General features: G+C 54.0%; 1 protein-coding gene across 6 annotated transcripts in view; it reads right to left on the bottom strand.

Annotated features, from left to right (window-relative positions):
* The window catches only part of ECE1 (endothelin converting enzyme 1), a 115,056-nt gene that overhangs the window by 46,890 nt on the left and 49,938 nt on the right, over positions 1-18,228 (bottom strand). For 3 of the 6 annotated variants that reach the window (XM_059138406.1, XM_059138404.1, XM_059138409.1), the window contains exons 2-4: positions 14,578-14,664; positions 5,509-5,650; positions 230-442 (exon numbers count right to left, since the gene is read on the bottom strand). In XM_059138406.1, the coding sequence (XP_058994389.1) occupies positions 230-442; positions 5,509-5,650; positions 14,578-14,664 (442 nt within the window). Of the gene's footprint in view, positions 1-229; positions 443-5,508; positions 5,899-14,577; positions 14,665-14,895; positions 14,915-18,228 lie in introns of those variants that run through there. The other 3 variants (XM_059138407.1, XM_059138408.1, XM_059138405.1) reach the window with 3 other exon arrangements.

Below are 18,228 nucleotides of genomic sequence, written 5' to 3' on the forward strand. Positions count from 1 at the left end.
TTTGGTAGTAGTAGTCCTTTTTAAAAAGTCATTTTTTTTTTTTAAATCAATGTATACCTGGCACAGCATGTTATGTTAGCTCCGAGGTACCACACAGTGATTTGACCAGTCTAGATGCCACACAGCACTCACCGCTAGCATCTGTCACCACACAAGGCCATTACACTAGCACCGACTATGCCCCTCTGCAGCGCTTCGCGTCCCGGTCTATGAGTCCCAGGCTGCTTACCAAGGAGGTGCTTGATGATGGCTTGGTTGTGCTCCCAGAGGTTGCTGAAGGTCCCCCAGCGGGAGTGGCCATCAGGCACGGGGTTGGCTTTGATCCAGCCACCACAGGCGTAGGTGAAGAAGTCCTGGCAGGGGTCCACAGTGGGGTCCATGGAACTCAAGATGGAGCTGGTCACTGAGACGCAGGCCTCACTGAGGCACACCGCGGGGGTTCCTGGCAGGGGTCAAGGACAAGAGGCCGGTAAAGGGCAGGAGAAGGCCTGTGGGAATACAGTGCGGGTGGCAATGGGGTGCCATGTCCCCGCCCCAGCCCCGACCAAACAGAGCTGGCGCTGGATGGTCACCAGACTTCTACAGAGAAACGATTTCAGTAAATTTACAATTTCCTGGCTTGTAAAAGAAGACTTCTGTTTAGCGACCTAAAATCCTTTCTGTGGCTTGAAAAGTACCCAGAACCAAGGTGTTTCTCTTAATCAATCCTTCCTTCCACAAATATTCATTTTTTTAAGTTGTTATTCCCTGATGTTCCACAAGTTCATTCACTTGCTCATTCATTCATTCAACAACATAATAACTGAGTCTCTTCTAGGTTCTTTACTGAGTGGTCATGTGTGTGTGTGTGTGTGTGCGCGCACACGCACGCATCTGTGTGGTGAGGGATATGAAAGGCACAGTCCTTTCTTTCAGGAGCTGATAATTTAGCTGAAGATACAAACATTTCATAAGAAAAGTTAAATCACCACCAGAGGAGAAATGTTTGTCGTTCTGGAAACACAAACTGACTGTATTTAGTCCAAGACAAATGGGTGATGCAGACAATTTGGTACGAGGACTTAGGGCAAAGGACAGCCTGTGATGAACAGAAGAAACTGAAAAATAATTCCCTCTGAGTACAAGGCAGGAGAGTTATCTCACTGACTCTCAAAGAAATAAAAATGGAACAGACTGAACGAACCATTTTCTTACGGCCATTTTTATAGACAAGAAAACTGAGGCACAGAGAAGCTTAGTAGCTTGTTCAATGGCCAGTGGGGTATGAGCCCCATCCTCTCTCTGCTCCATCTCCTATGGGCCTGGAGGGGCACGATGCCATTGATGATGGGTGGGCCTCGGGGGGCCCCATCTGTTAGGTGCCTCCCAGAGGAGGGATGCACTGACTAGTGCAAGTGGCCAGTGGGGAGGGCTGCCAAACTACAAGAGCCTCCCATGAATCCACTTCTTCGGGCTGGTTCTCATAGGACATGAGGCAGAGGCGGGAGGGGTCTTGGAAGGCCAGAGGTAAGAAGAGGGGCCGGACCCCTGCCTCGGGGTTGGGCGGTGGGGTCCAGCAAAGGAACCAAACTGGGCAGCCTTGATGGGGGCTCAGCCCAAGGTGGAGGGAGATCTAGCCTCATGATTAAAAATGCAGGCCCAGCCGGGTCCTCGGCTGACACAGGCCACAAGAGGGACTTGTCTCACATTCGTTATCTCATTCAGGCCTCACCGCAGACATCAGATACAGGCGTGATGCCCTGGCTAAAGAGGGGGAGGCTGAGGCTCTGTGTGCATGAATGGGGTACGGCCACACGGCCGAGTGGGAGAGCCGAGGCCGAAGCAGCTCCAAGGCCGGGTTCCTTGTTTTCCTCTCTGCCTCTCTGCCGGTCCCATCGGGGGGTGGTGTGGCCCTTCTGGCAAGTTCAGTGTTCCTGCCGCACAGGGAGGAGTATGGCAGGGCCAGGGCTGGAGGCTCTTAGACCTGGGTTCAGATCCCAGCTTTCTGATTCCAGCTGTGGGTCTTGTGCAGGTGACCTTGTCTCGCTGAGCCTCAGTTTCCCCGTCTAGTAGCGAGGAAGCACAGCGGGCCTGATGTCACAGCGATGGCAGACACCTTTGTCTCTGGGCCTGATGTCCCCGGGCCAACCTTCAGAAAGCAGGAAAGGATGGGTGGTTCTGGCAGGGAAACCGGGCACCAGCCCGGGCTGGGGTGGCCTGTGGGTTTTCTCACTTTGACGGTGGGCACATCTGACAGGCTGACAAAAGGCTCAGAGGAGCCACATGGCAGCACAAAAACCAAGCTCACTTTATTTGAGGGGATTACTTGTTTGGAGCGGACTGTACAACCATCCTAAATTACTGACCCGGCAGGCATGAAAACAGAAAGCAACTGGCAGGGATGTGCTGTCACTGAACCATCTCTAGAGGAGGCCGTCTCTACCAGAGCTGCACGGCCCACTTCCCCAGGGGGGAAAACGTACCAGAATCTTCGGGGTGTGGGTGGGGGAAGAGAATTTCTGTGTGGTTTAAAAAGCCTAGTCATGGGGCACCTGGGTGGCTCAGTGGGTTAAAGCCTCTGCCTTCGGCTCAGGTTATGATCCCAGGGTCCTGGGATTGAGCCCCGCATTGGGCTGTCTGCTCCGCGGAGAGCTTGCTTCCTCCTCTCTCTCTGCCAGCCTCTCTGCCTACTTGTGATCTCTGTCTGTCAAATAAATAAATAAAATCTTTTAAAAAAATAAAAAAATAAAAAATAAAAAGCCTAGTCACTACTATGAGAGAACTTCGTATTTGGGAAGGGAAAAGAATACTTATTGTTTTTATACAGCAAACTGCAGGAAGCTGGGCTTGACCAAACCGTGGCTGTTGGGAATGTCCCAGAGACAGACTGAAAGAGGGTGATGCCCCGGGAATAAGGCCTATCAGAAAAGGCACACCAGTGTGCGTGTGTGAGAGACAGGGAGACAAGGAGGGACGTGGGCGGATTGATTTTTGACGTTACCGTAAGGGGACTTGAGTTTAAAAACAAAACAGGAACCAGTTTCCCGAGAGGCCTGATGGGTCCCCACTCTGCTAAGAATAGAGCAAGGCCCCAAGGTAATGCCTAAGTGATACTGGGTTGTTTCACTGCTTAGTGGTTTATAAATCCTTTAACCAGCAATTCCTGATCCGGCATAGCTGATCAATTACTTGTTTCTAGGCCTCCCTCATCAACATCAAGGTCAGCACCTTCAAAACTCGGCCCAGGCTCCAACTCCTCAGGGAAACTTTCCCAGACCCTCATTCCTCGCTGGGCCCATCGGCTGGCTGCCCGGCTGTGTGCTTTCTAGGCGCAGACTGTGCTAGGTCATGTCTGTCTCCCGGTCTCCCTCGCCGACTGGGAACGCGAGCTGGAGGGTAAGGCCAGCACCGTACCTGCATTCCTATCTCCTTCGCCCAGCATTGTACCTGGCACCTAGCAGCTGTCCAGTACGTGTGTGTTGAACGAATGAGTGAGTGAATGAGAGGAGCTTTGTCCAGCTCTTGGTCACCATCTGCGGAGGCAGAAAATATTTCTTCCTCTGAGGATGTATGTGACCAGTCAAGAAGGAGGAACGGCCCCAGATCTAGTCCACAGATACTCGTCTGGACAGTGCTGGGTCCCGAGTAAGACACTGAGTAAGACACTGAAGAATCTTTTCTGGGAGAATCTGTGTTTTACTGCCAGTGTGTAAAGCGCCTGCAAGTTTCTGGAAAGAGGGTGTGGTAGGAAAGTAGACAAAGAGGTATTTAGGGGCCCAGACATGACTTTGAGACGGGTCCCTCAGTACCAGCAGAGAATGTGCTCTACCTAGCCTGATGTTTGCTCAGGTGTGGCCAATGCTGGCGGCTGCTGGCAATCGTGAGGTTACTGTCCATCTGGGGTGGCCCCTGCTGTCCCAGACCAAGGCGGCCAATGAAGATACATGGGTTGGCTCAGGGCTCATGAGATCCTGACCCAGAGTCACCCTGGCGGGGGTATGGGGGAGAGCTCCTTTCATCCTGGTCCAGGCTGGGGAACACTCTCTTGTGGCCCAGAGGGTGCTGGGATAGAGGTGGAAGCAAGGCTGCTTCCTGTGGACCCCATCTGTGGGCCTGAGCTCTAGGATCCAGCCCTCGTGGGTTCCCTTCTCGTTTCTGGGACCTCCTGGGACAGTCTCAAGGTAACACTGGCTGCTGGAGTGCCTGACACAGGTGGATGTAAGGATGACTGTGGGGATGTCCTGCCCTCTCTCCAGGCCCTCAAACTCCTTTCCCCACCCAGTCTAGCAGGGCCACCCATGCAGGCCAGCAACTTTATAGTGGGGAAGGCACAGCAAAGCCTGTGGTAAATGTTCCCAGATCCTGGGAAGGGTCATAACCTCTCTGATGGGATACATGACAAGGTGACCGAGTTGGTGGGACTGGACCCTGAGCAAAGGCCCCAGAGGCGGCTCCACCAGATGGACCACTTGCCATGGGAAAGCCAGCTGTTTGGGCACAAGGGTACGAGAGATCCTGGAATTGGCCAGACCCCCTATCCTTGTTGTTTAGCTTGGCTCTGCCCTTTCCAGTTCCACAAGTGCTTATTTAACATCAACTCTGCACGAGGTACTCGACTGGATACTCTCAGCCAGACGCAGAGAGCCAGCCCCAGACCCCAGAGGGCAGGATCCGCCCGGCCCCACCATACTGCCCGACAAGACCAGACCCAGAGATGTGATGACAATGTGTACACACGAGGCCCGCGGAGGCCAGCTGGGCCTGGCAGGTCTACTCTTCTGGGGGTTCTAACACACACAGGTGCACCACAATGACAAAGGCAGGTGGGGCCGACCAGTCTTCTTTAAGACCCAGCTGCCCCCTCCCTTGGTGCACCAGCCACGTAACCTTGAGCAAGTCACCTAATCTCCCAGCCTCAGCTTCCTTAGATGTAAAATGGGGTCAAAAGTAACCACACCTCACAGGGTCACCGTGAGGAGGAAACGAGATCGTGTTTGTAAAGAAGAGGTGTGGTATTTGGTCCATGGAAAGTATCAAGTAAACGGAAGCTATTATTGCTTTCTGTTGGAGCTAAGGATGGCGGACAGTGCCAGACCGTGAGCCTCGTCAGCTCGCATCCTAACAATGATAGCACCCAGAGCTAAGACTTAAGAAGTTCTTGTAGGCACCATGTCTGTCTTGTGACAGACATGATCTCTAATCCTCAGGGCCAGCCCCAAATCGGGCCCCATTTTCCCCATTCACAGGAGAGCAGACAGAGGCTCTGGGAGATGAAGTGACTTGTCTGAGGTGACACAGACAATAAATTGCTGGGCCAGTGTTTGTTGGACTCCTGTCCCAAACCTCTGCACCACCCACGCCGTCCAGCTCCCACGTCTCAGCCCATCTCAGCACCGAGCCGTCCGGGCCATGCTCTCTCCTCGGCCCTGGAGGCCAGCCCCGGCTTGAGCAGGGAAGCCCTCTGACCCCAGGGGACAGAGCCGAGGGCAGGAGCGAGTCAAACCCACGATGAAACACAGAGGCACCTACTTGTCCGGTACTGAATGCCCAGCGCTGCCAAGCAGGCCACCAATCCTGCCGCCAGAAGCACCACCAGCACCACCAGCCGCTTCTCCACCTGGGTCCGCGCAGCCCAGCACCTCTGGCCACTCCGGGGGCTGCGGAAGTTCACCTGCAGGGAGGGAGGCAGGAGGGGTGGGGAGGATGTGAGCTCAGGGTCCCCCTTCCCCAGGAGCAAGGGGCTCCGAGGCAGGCCCGGGCCCCGGGGAGCCATCAGGGCCGCCCTCCTGCCTCAGGGGTGGTCCGGTTCCCACAGAATCAGTCCTAATCCAGGAAGGGAGCCGCCACCCTGCTCAGCAGCTCGGATTAGCTCCTAAACACCAGACTCAAGCCGCTCAACCCAGCCGGACTTGTGTTTTTTTGTGTTACCCGATACGGGTAGGGGAAAAAAAAAAAAAAAAATGAATAGCTTTTCCCCTGTTTCTCCAGTAAGGAGTTCAGAAAGAACAGGATGTTTGGACTTGCAGGCATCCAGTGAGCGTCCAGCTGGGCTCTTCTCGGAGCCCCCACACCAGCAGGCCAGGACGACACGCACAGCTCACACTTTCCAGGAGTGCGGACATCCTTTGCTCATGACACCCTCAGGGTCCCGGGAGGGCTGTGTTACTAGTTCTCTTTTACAGATGAGGAAACAAGTTCACAGATGCGAGGCCCCTGTCTCTCATCACACAGCTAAATGAGGAGAGCTGGGGTTTGAACCCAAGTCTGTTGACTCTGGAGCCCACCAGAGGATCAGGGACGGGTGTCTGGGAGATGTCAAGGGAGAGGCAATGGAGAGAGCGCTCCATTCAGGCAGGTCCTCAAAGGGAGGAGGAAAAATGTCCCCAGCCTAACAGTCTAGCTAAACAGGAAGGGAGGCACAATGAGGGGAAGTGGAGGGCGTGGTGGGGCCCTCGGAGCTAAGGAGGGACATACTGGGCAACCGCACTGGGAGCCCTCAAGCCCAGGCCTTCACACCTGAGGCCAGCTCGGGGCTCCCTTCCATCGCAAGAGGTGCTTCCTGCAAAAGCCTGGGCCCCAGCATAGGTGGGGTCCCCTGAAGGTGAGGCTTGCCCAGTGACACTGCAGTCATGTGCCACCATGTTGGAAATACTCAGAGGAAGACAGACTCCCTTGCTTTCAGCTGCTCCCAGTCCAGTAGGAAGGCGGATAAAGAAGCAGACTGGGGTGGAGGGTGGGGTGGGGGTCCAGTCGAGGAAGGCTTCCTGGAGATGGGGATACCTGGGCTGGGTCTTGAGGAATATGTAGGAGCTGGCCAGGTGAATGGGGAAGGAAAGGGGAGAGGAAGCAAGGCCTAGAACCTAAGGGGCCCTATAAGCCCCTTTAAAGAATGTGGACTCCATCTGGAGGGCAGAATGACAGAGAGCAGATGTGCCCCTTTGGAAAGACCAAGGTGGAGGGGGGTGTGTGCATGCGGCGGGTGGGGGGGACCCACAGCTGCCAGGGGGCGGGGAGTGGGGAGCTTTCAGGGGAGATGAAGAAATACAGACTCTGACCTGTGAGTGCTCCCCCAAAAGCTGAGGGGGTGCCTGTTCCTGGGAGCCAGGTCCCAGCCCTCAAGGCACCTCACGCAGACGTGTGGGATCTGAGGCCGGTCCCCTGAGGGATGGGCACCATGCAGCCTCATGGTCATCACGGCGTAATTTCTGGGCAGGAAATGACTGGAAATTGCCGTACCAGAGAAAGGGGAACATAAGAACTTTTTTGGAAAAAAGAGAATTGTGTTCTAAAACCAGCAAAAGGAACTCGGGGCCTAGTCATATTTCCGAGGAGGGCCGGGTGGCTCCAAGACCCAGATAGGAGGAAGGCTGCCGCTGCCCAAAACCCCTTTCTGAAGAACAGTTTTAAAAATGTGAGAAACAGGAAAAAAAAAAAAAAAAAAAAAAAAGGCGAGTCACAAAGCTTCTGACCACGGTACTACCGTGAAGTTAACACTGGGCCGGGAAGGCCAGGGAGGTGCTAACATGTTCCCAGCAGTGGCAGATTTATAAAGTGCCTCTTCCTCGGCATCCATTTTCTCACACAGCTCCTCTTGGGAACCGCTATTCAGAGGAGTCCCAGAGGATATGAAGCAAGCACTGACATTTCCCTCTTCCTGCCAGCTTGCCCCTGGCCTGCCTCACGGGCTGCCTCCTCCTGAGGGCCCTCAGGCCCCCGTATCATGGCCCAGTGCAGGAGGAGAGGGGGCAACAGGCAAAGAGGCAGGGGGCACCCCTCTGCCTGGTGCTGGCTCTCGGAAGCCAGGGAGCATAGCCGTCAGGCCTGGGGAAGCAGGCACACCTCACCAGCCAGGTCTGTGGAGGGAGCGCCCCCCAACTCCCAGGGGGGCGGGGAGTCAGGTAAAAGAGAGGGAAAGAGGAAGGTAAGGGAGAAGATGAGAGAAACAGAGGAAAGGAAAAAGGAGTCATGAAGGTAGCTAACACTCGAGTGCCTTCTAGGGGCCTGGCCATCGCATTAGTTCCATTTTGTTGCTGGGTGATGCTATTCTAATATAGAATATTATAGATGCTATCCTATCTTCACAGCGTCCTGAAGAGCAGGCACTAGTAGCAGCTCCAGAAGAAACACAGGAAGTGGGGGAGGAGGGGGAACAGTGAGAAAACTCATGTCTCTCCAGAACCCTCAGCCTCAGGCCCACGGCCACGCCACTGAGGAGCAGAGAGTCGAGCCGAGCCTCATTGTCTCGTGTCAACCAAACAGATGGTGTTCACTGGGAAACTGAATCAGAATTAAGTCCAAATTAAATTAGAAATTCAGTTCCAGGAAGAAATGGCAAACGGAATTTGAAAATAGGGTTTGTAACCTTTGTAATGTTCTTTGCTCAACTCAGTGCTGACTGGCTGAGCACCTGCGGGTTGCTTGACAAGCCTCCTCTCTGAGGGCAGAAGGGATCCAGAGGCATCCCCCTGGGGCAGGAGAAGTCGCCCAGAGGCCTCTCTGGGGGAAGCCATCCGATTCCTGGTGCAGTGGACGGGGCCAGGCTTCGAGGCCCTTCTCTCTGAGCCCTGTGGTCGCTGCCCAGCCTCCTTCAGACCATCCAGCAAGCTGAGGTCACAGCAAGGGGAGGACACAAGTGCTTTCTCACTTTCCTTTTGGAAACAAGAGCATGTTGCTCACCAGACACTGGTCTGCAGCGGCTGGGAGCGGGAGAGGATTAGTGGCAGGCAGCCCACTCCGTCTCGGGAGAGGTAACTGGGAGCAGCCGTCAGCCAAGGAGCAGAGCGGGCACGTGGGAGATGGAGCGGAGAATTACTGTAAACGCCGCGCTCACGGGTGGGCTTAATATCCCATTTACTGTCAATGGGGGGCAGAGGGAGAATGAGACCAAAGGAAAAGGATGCCCTCAAAGGAGCGAGGTGGAAACGGAGACAGAGGAAGAAAGACACAGACAGCCAAAAAAACAGAGAGAGAGAGAGAGAGAGAAAAACAGTTGAGCTGTCCAACCTAGGGGTTCCCAAAGCTTACACAGCCAAGGGAACAAAGCCCTAATGAGGGATAAATATTCGGTTACAGAAGTGAGTGCTTGGCTCACCTAGGCTTACAGCAAGAACGAGTTCTGCAGGCCAAGGACGGGACGAGGGACACAGATGCCTGGGGCCCAGGAGGCAAGCCAGTGGGAGAAGGGGTGGGAAGTGGGGCAGAGCCTGGTATTCGGAGGAAGCAGGGGGTCCGAAAGGGAGGCAGAGGTCCTTGCTGAGCCCCCACCAGGTCCCCCAGTGACCTGGACTGCATAGAGAGGTGAATGGGAATCAGTCTGGCCAAGGGTTTGGCAGGGAGCCCACCCCCTGCAGCCCAAGAGCCTGGCTACCCAACGAGGGCTGGCAGGGTGACCAGGCTGCCTCCTTCAAGTTCAGCCTCTCCGAGCAGACAGACCCTGACAGCTCAGCTACCATGAAGGGGTTTGGTTGGGGGAGTTTCTTCCAGCAAAGTTTTTATACAGTGGACTTCCAGCTGAGGCCACTGGGGCCCGCCCAGAGCAAAACGGTATCTTCTTATCGTCCCTGCCTCTTGCCTGAAGCCTACCTGTCCCCCAGGCCCGCATGCTGGACTCTTGCGGGACTCTCTTCCAATGACCCATAATAGCTCACACTAGTGCCTGCTGTGGGGGAGGGGACTCTTGCCATCGACACAGGAACCACAGTATTTAGAAGCACTTTCCACCTCTTTGTTTCCCGGAAGGAACACCCAGCTAGCTGCCCATGGCATGGGAAAAGGGAGGTTGAAGGTCAGCTTTGATTTATCAAGACCCTGTGCGTGTGTCGCTGGGCCATGTCTGGGCTTCAGTCTCCTATCTTTATAATGAGGAAGCTAGACGCGGTCCCAGGTCTGACCATCTCAAACAAGTGGACTCCTGGTGAGTACAGAGGTCTTCTTCTTTTTTTTTTTTTTTTTAAGATTTTATTTATTTGACAGAGAGAGAGATCACGAGTAGGCAGAGAGGCAGGCAGAGAGAGAGGAGGAAGCAGGCTTCCCGCTGAGCAGAGAGCCCGATGCGGGGCTCGATCCCAGGACCCTGGGATCATGACCTGAGCCAAAGGCAGAGGCTTAACCCAATGAGCCACCCAGGCGCCCCAGCACAGAGGTCTTCTTAAAGTACAAAGTGGGCTTGTCCCTGAAATCCCCCTCGAAGGACAGCCCTGTGTGTGGCATGTTTGGAGGTGTGGGGGGGGAAGATGAGAAAAGTCATCAAGAATGAAATATCTCAGCTTTCCCTTCTCTTGAAGAAACTGATTTTTAGAAGCAACAAGATGAGTTTCAAAGGCTTGGGTAGCAGTGTCAGGGCCGCCTGCTCCCCAGCTTAGACTGCGGGATCACTTTAGCTGACCCCCCTTGAGCCACCAAAATGGTGGGTGCTGGGGCATGGGGCTGGGGGGGCAGGCAGCCTCCTTTGAGCAGAGAGGCTCCTGAGAGCAAAGTGGTTACATTTAGGGCATCTCCGTGACCTCCCGCCTAGTGAGTCATGGTAACAATGCAACCAAATCCACGGTCTGTGCACTATGCACAATGCTTTTGTGCATAATGCTTTCACTTACACGGCCTCATTTCAATCTTTGCAAACAATGTCGACTAATAATATTAACCCTGGGATGCCCAGGTGGCTCAGTCAGTTAAGAATCTGCCTTCGGCGGGAGCCTGGGTGGCTCAGTGGTTTAAGCCGCTGCCTTCGGCTCAGGTCATGATCTCAGGGTCCTGGGATCGGGTCCCGCATCGGGCTCTCTGCTCAGCAGGGAGCCTGCTTCCCTCTCTCTCTCTCTGCCTGCCCCACATCTACTTGTGATTTCTCTCTGTCAAATAAATAAAATAAAATCTTAAAAAAAAAAAAAAAGAATCTGCCTTCGGCTCAGGTTATGATCCCAGGGTCCTGGGATGGAGTCCCGCATCAAGCTCCCTGCTCAGCAGGGAGTCTGCTTTTCCCTCTGCCTACTGCTCCCCCTGCTTGTGCCCTCTCGTTCCTTCTCAATTACAAATACATACATAAATAAAATCTTTAAAAATAGATTAAAAAAATAAAAAAATAATATTAACCCCATTTGACAGAAAAGAACCTATTTCATGAGCTGCTTTCAGGTCTCACAGACCATCAGAGGCAAAGCTGAGGCCTTGGAGCCATCTGGCTTTAAATTCGGCCCTTAGTCTGCAGTGAGTAATTTTAGTGAATCACAATTACCTTGGGCCTAAACATGAGATAAAGGGGGGAAAAAAAGCCTTTCAGCTGCGGTACCCATAGAATGTGCTAAATCTAGCACTTGGTCAGCATTCTCAGTAACAAAGCTGTCAAGTTTGCTGGAGAGATGCAGGGTTTTACTTACTGGTATTGGTATGGGTAACTTTGGATTTCCAGAATCAGTGGGCTTCAAAATTGTGAAAAGTCAAGTAGCTTATTTTTATAGCTGCCCATCTAAGAGGGAAATTTGAGAGGAGGGGATGGGGCCATTTAAAAAATCTTAACTTCGGGGCACCTGGGGGGCTCAGTCGTTAAGCACCTACCTTCGGCTCAGTCATGATCCCAGGGTCCTGGGATCAAACCCTGCATTGGGCTCCCTGTTTGGTGGGAAGCCTGCTTCTCCCTCTCCCTCTGCCCCTGCTTGTGTTCCCTCTCTCTCTGTGTTTCTCATTGTCAAAATAAATAAATAAAATCTTTTTAAAAATAAGAAAAAATCTTCAATTTCAAGGAGCAATTGCAATTCTAGCATCGGCTCACAGGAAATTATCCAAAGGGCTGAGGAATGGTCACCTACAATGTTAGTTATTGGGCCGACTATCCAACCTTCAGATGGGGTATAGGTAGTTTTATATACTGGTACTGTGAGGCATTATATTTTATGTACTGTGACCTTTATGCCCAATATGGGCTCAAACTCACAACTCCAAGATCGGGAGTCACATGCTCTACTGACTGAGCCAGCCAGGCGCCCCTTGGCGTTATAATTTTTAATGACAACATGTTTTGGGAGTTGTTAAACAACAGAAAAAATGCTCATGGAGTGGCATTAAGTGAAACAAGCACAGCACAACATCGTGTACTTAGAGTGAGCTCAATTATGTTTATAAATATAAGTGTGCAAATGTGGAAAACCAGAAGGGGTTATCTCCAAGTGCTGGGATTATGGTTTCCTTTTAAATATATATTTTTTACACTTTTTGTTTTTTCATAAATAAGCACATAAAGTCTTTATACAGGGAGAAAAAAACACTCCAGTGATTAAAAACAAAATTAGTGGGCGCCTGGGTGGCTCAGTGGGTTAAGCCGCTGCCTTCGGCTCAGATCATTGTCTCAGAGTCCTGGGATAGAGTCCCGCATCGGGCTCTCTGCTCATCAGGGAGCCTGCTTCCTCCTCTCTCTCTCGCTCTCTCTGCCTGCCTCTCTGCCTACTTGTGACCTCTCTCTGTCAAATAAATAAATAAAATCTTTAAAAAAAAAATTAGTAGAAAGCTTGGCTTCGTAAATTGAGCTGAACAAGTTCTCCATTAAAGCAGTAGCTCATTCACACTTGCTTTGGGGAAGTCATGGGGGCTCAAGTGAAGCTGGACTAGGTACCCACGGAAAGGTCCCAAGTCCTTGGGGCAATCATTTTGGCTTTGCCTGTATAGAAAGTAGACAATGTACCCAGTTTGGCAGATTGGTGTAGGGACAGCAACACTGCACTTCAAAACATAGCTCTATGACCACAGGAATGTCCCCAACCTGCCTGAGCCTCTGCTTCATCATCTGTAACATAGCCACGGGGCCCTGACCTCACAGATCATAAAAACAACAATAATCCTAGCAGGCCCTATGAGAGGCATCGCCAACTTTCCCTAACCCCCATTTTATAGATGAGGGAATTATGCTTTCAGGGGTTAAGCAGCTCACCCATGACCATGAGCGGAATCAGAATTCATCCCAGGGAACCCAGCTTGAGAGACTGGGCTGCTTCCACTCTCCCTGGCAGCCCCAGGATGGATGAACACCCTTTGTGGCCTGAAAAAGGCATGTGGGCTACTGTTGTTATGTTATGGTGATGACAACATGGCCTATTATTTTGTTGTGAATTCTGAAATGCTTTTGTGCTGATATATTTAGAACCTTCTGTGCAAGATGACACTGAAAAGATTGCTGATTAGATTCTGTTTTGATTTGTGAAGGGAAAAGTGCCTGCCACAGAAATCTAATTTCCTGCTGGATTTAGCCTCTCAAGAAGGGTCCCAGGGAAGAGGTTCCAGACACATTGTGTTGATCTCTCTCTCTCTCCCAGATTTCTAGTTCTGGGACCTAAGACAAGTTGTATACCCACTCAGACCCTCAGTTTCCTCATCTGTAAGTGGGAACAGTAATCCTTATAGCTCATGGGGTGATCCTGAAAAGTTAAGTGGGATGATTTGGGTAAGAGTGCCATGTCCCAGGGGGCAGACCACTTGGGAGTCATGAGTTTGGATCTTCCTGAGCCTACTTTCCCAGCCTGGAGGAAGGACACCAACAGTGTTGTTTTTCTTTACTGGTATTATTATTCCAGCTTCTGAAATAATAGCCCCATGTCCCTGGAAACCTTTCAGTCCTGGGCAACCCTGAGTAGGGTTGGACCTGACAGCCCACGGCTGCACGCACCCTAAGCTTGCCCTCTGGATGAGTTGTGATTTGGGGTCAGCTCACTGGGGGGCCCAAACACATTCCCCAATGCCTCCCTTGGTCAACCTGGCATAAGTTCTCCTGGACTGAGATGCCCCGTTCCTCTCTCTGGGCTGGTTTCTCAGGAGCCACATCAAGGGCCCCCCCTGAGTGTCCCTGACACTTCCAACTTGCTCCCACCCACCTGCCTGGGTCCACCAGGGCTGAGGCCCTGTTCAATACTGTTCCAGCTCAGCCCTGCAGGGAGAGAAGAGCAGGAAGCAGCTATGCTTACTGCTCTGCCACAAGGAAGGGAGGTGGTGGGCATGTCTGAGACTCACAGGGACAGACCCTGGGGAGGGGAGGAACTGGGTTTCGTGAGCAGGCTGCAAAGGGACAGGAAAAGAGGAGGTAGAAGATGGGTTCCTCCCTGCAGGAAATTCAGGTATTGGGGGAAAGGGGAAGAATGGGGCCATGCCTACCAGATAGGGTGACCAACCATCCTGGTTTGCTCAGGACTGAAAGGTTTCCAGGGACACAGGGCTTTCCACACTAAAACTGGGACAGTTTTAAACTCTGCCGTTATTGGACTGTGTGACCCTGGGCAGGTCCCTCAGCACTCAGGGACTGCCTTTCCTGTGAACTGGTCCAGTTCAGTTCCTTAGGGTGCTTCAACTCTGCCAAGGGGCTGTAGTGCCATTGGCAGGTGGCAGGAGGACTGGGGGACAGCCAGAGCTGGGGAGGAGCCCTGGGGGGAGGGAGCCCAGTGCCTTGGAGGCACTTCTGCCCGGGGAAAGTCATCTTCCCCCACGGAGCCCAGAGCTGCCCTGAGCTGGCCAGGCAGGCATGGCCCCCTCTCCGGCTGGCAGGGTGGGGGCTGGCAGGGTGGGGGCGGGGAGGGAGCAGTGCGCATGCCCAGCGGCCTGGGGGCTCGCAGCCGGCAGGGTTCCTACCTGCAGGCCATTTGGGTACACTTCACCCTCGGACAGCGAGTCCACCAGGTCCTCCTCGTCCAGCGTGGCCCGCTTGTAGGTCGACATCTGCAAAGCCAAGTGGAGCACGGACTCCCTCAGCGCCTCCATGGCTCTCGGGCAAATGGGGAGAATGGGGAAGCGGCCCGGCGCTGCCGCTGCCGCCACCGCCGCGCGCCCCGCCCCGCCCGGGACACCGAGACCGGCCCACGGACCGGCCCGCGGCGGGGGGAGGGGGATCCCGCCTCCCCCGTCCCCCCGCCCCCCCCCCGCCCCCGCTTATGCAACACGACGCCTCACCCCCGGCGCCCACAGTGCAGCGGCCACAGGCTCCTCATGCTGCGCCCCGGCGATGCCTGGTCCCCAGTGTCACCGCGGCCACTGCGCGACAGACTGGCCCCGCGGGCCGGACAACGCGCCACCTTCGCGGGCGGGGCCTGACCAGCGCGCAGTTGCCGGTTCCCTTCATGGCCCCAGGGGAGACCTGGCGTAGGTGGAGGCCCCCCAAGGCCAGCCGCTGCTGGCGGGAAGGGGTCTCGCAGCAGCCCCTCCTCTTGGGAATCCCCAAGTCACCCTTCAGGACGGGGATTGCCAGCGGGAGTGGAGGACTAGGAAGATGCCCCTAATTTGGACCACAACTGTCAAGAGAGAGGTTCCACCTCCCAGGGCCCCTTAGATGCCTTGAGTAAGTCTCCCCATCAGAGCTAGAAAGATTAGGGGGCCGGAGGTGGAAGAGAAAAGGCAGGTGTCTCCCCTCTCATTTCCCCTTTCCTCTAGCTCAGGGATTTTAAGCCAGACAATTAATGAAAATTCCAGAGGCTTAGGGCTAGTGAAAAAACCAGGAAGGTGACCCATCCCTCCACCTTTGGTCTCAGGAGGCAAGAGTCTCAAGCAGGTGCTCCCTCCCCAGCCAGGTGAACTGGGCTGGAAAAGCAGGCTCCCTCAGACGTGGGGTGCTCAGGTCAGGAACCTAGGTACCCAGCACTCTGTTTCCCAAAGGACCCGCCACTTCCAGTGGGGCCTGGAATCCCCCGCATTTATACATTTTTCAGCTTCCCCCAGAGCACGTCAATTCCCATATTCAGTTCCCTAGGCCACACACATGTGTGCAGGAACTGGCTCAGAGGGGTGAGGTGACTGCCTGGGGTCACAGCGACAGCTCCCAGCAGCCTCCTGCTTCTGCTCTGGTCCTCTCAGTACCCAGAGCGAACCTTTAAAAGGAAATTCTGAACTTGCTATTCCCTTGCTTGACACTTCCCAAAGACAGTCCCTTTGCCAGTCTGTCCACAGGCCCCCCGCCTACCCTCATCTCGTGCTGCCCCCACCTCACTCACTCAGGCCCCAACTTCTTCGGCCTTCACTCAGTTCCTCAGATTCTCACATTTCTCCCCTCCCTCCCGATCTTTCCAGCTGCTTTCCCCTCTATCTGGAACATTCTTTCCTCATCTCTCCTCCTCCCATGGCCACTTCCGCTTCAGACCTTAGCTTAAATCGCCACCTCCTCCAGCGTCCTGACCACTCTTAGTCCCTCAAATACTCTGTTACACGCCCCATTTTTCTCTATCTTTACTGCAGTCTGTTGTTATTTTAGTTTACATTGATCCCTCCCCCGCACCCAGAGCCGGGACCTTCTTTGGCACAGAGAATCTCCATCACCTCGCATACAATAGGTGCTCAATAGACAGTTCCATTCGATGGTGGAACAAGAGGAGGGGAAGTGAAAATTACTCTGGGGCAGTGCCGCTGTCCTTGACCATCAAATTTTGCAATGTCCAAGGACAAAGGAAACTATCGAGCTGGCACGGACCTGGGGAAGGTGGGTACTTGGGAAGAATTTTAATTCTGGAGTCTTCTGCCCCACTCCCAGTGGGTGGGGGAAAGCCCTCTACAGGTAGAAAGGACTCCAGGGCTGCTTCTCCTCACGCTGAGTTACATACAGCTGGCCTTTTTCTGAAGCCAGGACACTTGTTTAAACTAAGTAACAGCTGTCAACTGCCCAAAGGAAAGACCCTTGAAAAAGAAGTTCAGTTCACCACACACCTTCCAAGCCCAGCACAGCTGCTACTGTTTCAGAGACACTTAGGGGTATGAGGCATTTGTCAGTTCTTTCACATCTATCATCCTTTTAAGCCTCTTGCCCTTCCCTCTGAGTAAGTATTAATGGCCCCTTTTACAGACCCTGAAAGTGAGGGTCAGGCAGGTAATTTGCCTGGGTACAGAGGCAGTGGCTCCGCCTCCTTCTATCTCATTTCAGAGATCATCTCTTCGAGGAAGCTCTCCTCACCACCCTCCAGAAAAGGTGGCTTCTGGTCCCCTGCTCAGTGTCCCCCCCAACCCAAGGCCCTACCTCATGCTTCCTTCTGTTCAAGCACACAGCATTCTAAACGGGAGGACCCTGAAGCCTGGGGCCAGGGTTCCTCAGGCCCTGTCTCCCCGGGGCTAAGTCTGCAGCTGGAGCCTCCTCGGCTGTTGGAGCAAAGGCAGGAGGCAAGGGAGGGAGGCTGGAAGCCCATCCTGGGGGCCAAGGCCAGGCCACCGGTGCCGTCCGTCCCACTGCAGCCTGTCTGTGGATGTGCTATCTGACAAAATGTAGCGGTCCTGACCCCAAGATGTTCTGCAAGGCTCCCAATGAGAAGACTGAGGATGAGGGGGGAGGCACAACTCGACCCCCCTCTTCCCTCGCCGCCCAGGTCACCTGGCTGGAGAGTGAGAGGCCCAGGATGTGAATGCCTGCCTGCCTAGCCTCATGCTGCTGCCTCCAAGAACCTCAGCCATGCGGCTAGGAAGTGGCCTTGAACCTGGGTCCCGCACTCTCAGTCCTGTGCTCTTTGTGAAAGGGGGAGCTGCACCTTCGGGTGGGGCCCTCATGGAGTCCAGTCACCGAGCTGGCTGGGTGGCCCACACTCGTTCTAATCGTCTTTTTGCAGTGCTGGGGTCACACCTGACCCCACAAGCTTCGGGGAAAGGAGAACACAGCTGCTTTGTGGCGAGTCTGCCCCCGTCCTCTGGTTCCTCCCCCTGCCCCTCTATGCCTGATGCTCATGAGAAGGTGGAGACCAAGGACGGAGGAGTGGGAGCCACAGCTCATCCCCCTCAACCCCCCACCCCGCCCCAGACCTCCAGCTGCAGAGAAAAAGTGGTGGGAGCCAGAGGCAGCTGTGACAGTGCCCCGCTCTGGAAACCCCACCCTGTGGAAATCAAAGGCCCTGGGGTGAACAGAAATAAGAAATACTAGAAACGCTCACATGCTTCTGACACCAAAGGCCTCTGGCCGGGTGACAGTCGGGCGGGATCCCATTTGCTGTGACTGTGTTAGTCACGCAGAGGGTTCTCGCTGTTGGTTTGCCCAAGGCGGGGGATCTTCAAGGAACCTTGGAGCTGTCAGAGGCAGGAAGTGCAGTCCCAGTGAAATTCACAGGCCTGCGACACCCTGGCCACACCCTCCATGCTTCCACATTCTTTCTGAGCCCTTTGCTCCACCAGCTCCTGCTTTGGGGGCTCGTGATTGGCTGGGATCCGTGAAGTCCTTATAGGTCATCTCACACAGTAGGTATTCAACAGCACAACAACAGACTGGGTAGAAGTTCTAGATCCGAGCCTCGGTTTAGATGCCTATGGGGCCACTTCCCAGCT

The sequence above is a fragment of the Mustela lutreola genome, chromosome 10 (genome assembly GCF_030435805.1).
Source record: "Mustela lutreola isolate mMusLut2 chromosome 10, mMusLut2.pri, whole genome shotgun sequence".
In the NCBI taxonomy this organism is placed as follows: Eukaryota; Metazoa; Chordata; class Mammalia; order Carnivora; family Mustelidae; genus Mustela; species Mustela lutreola.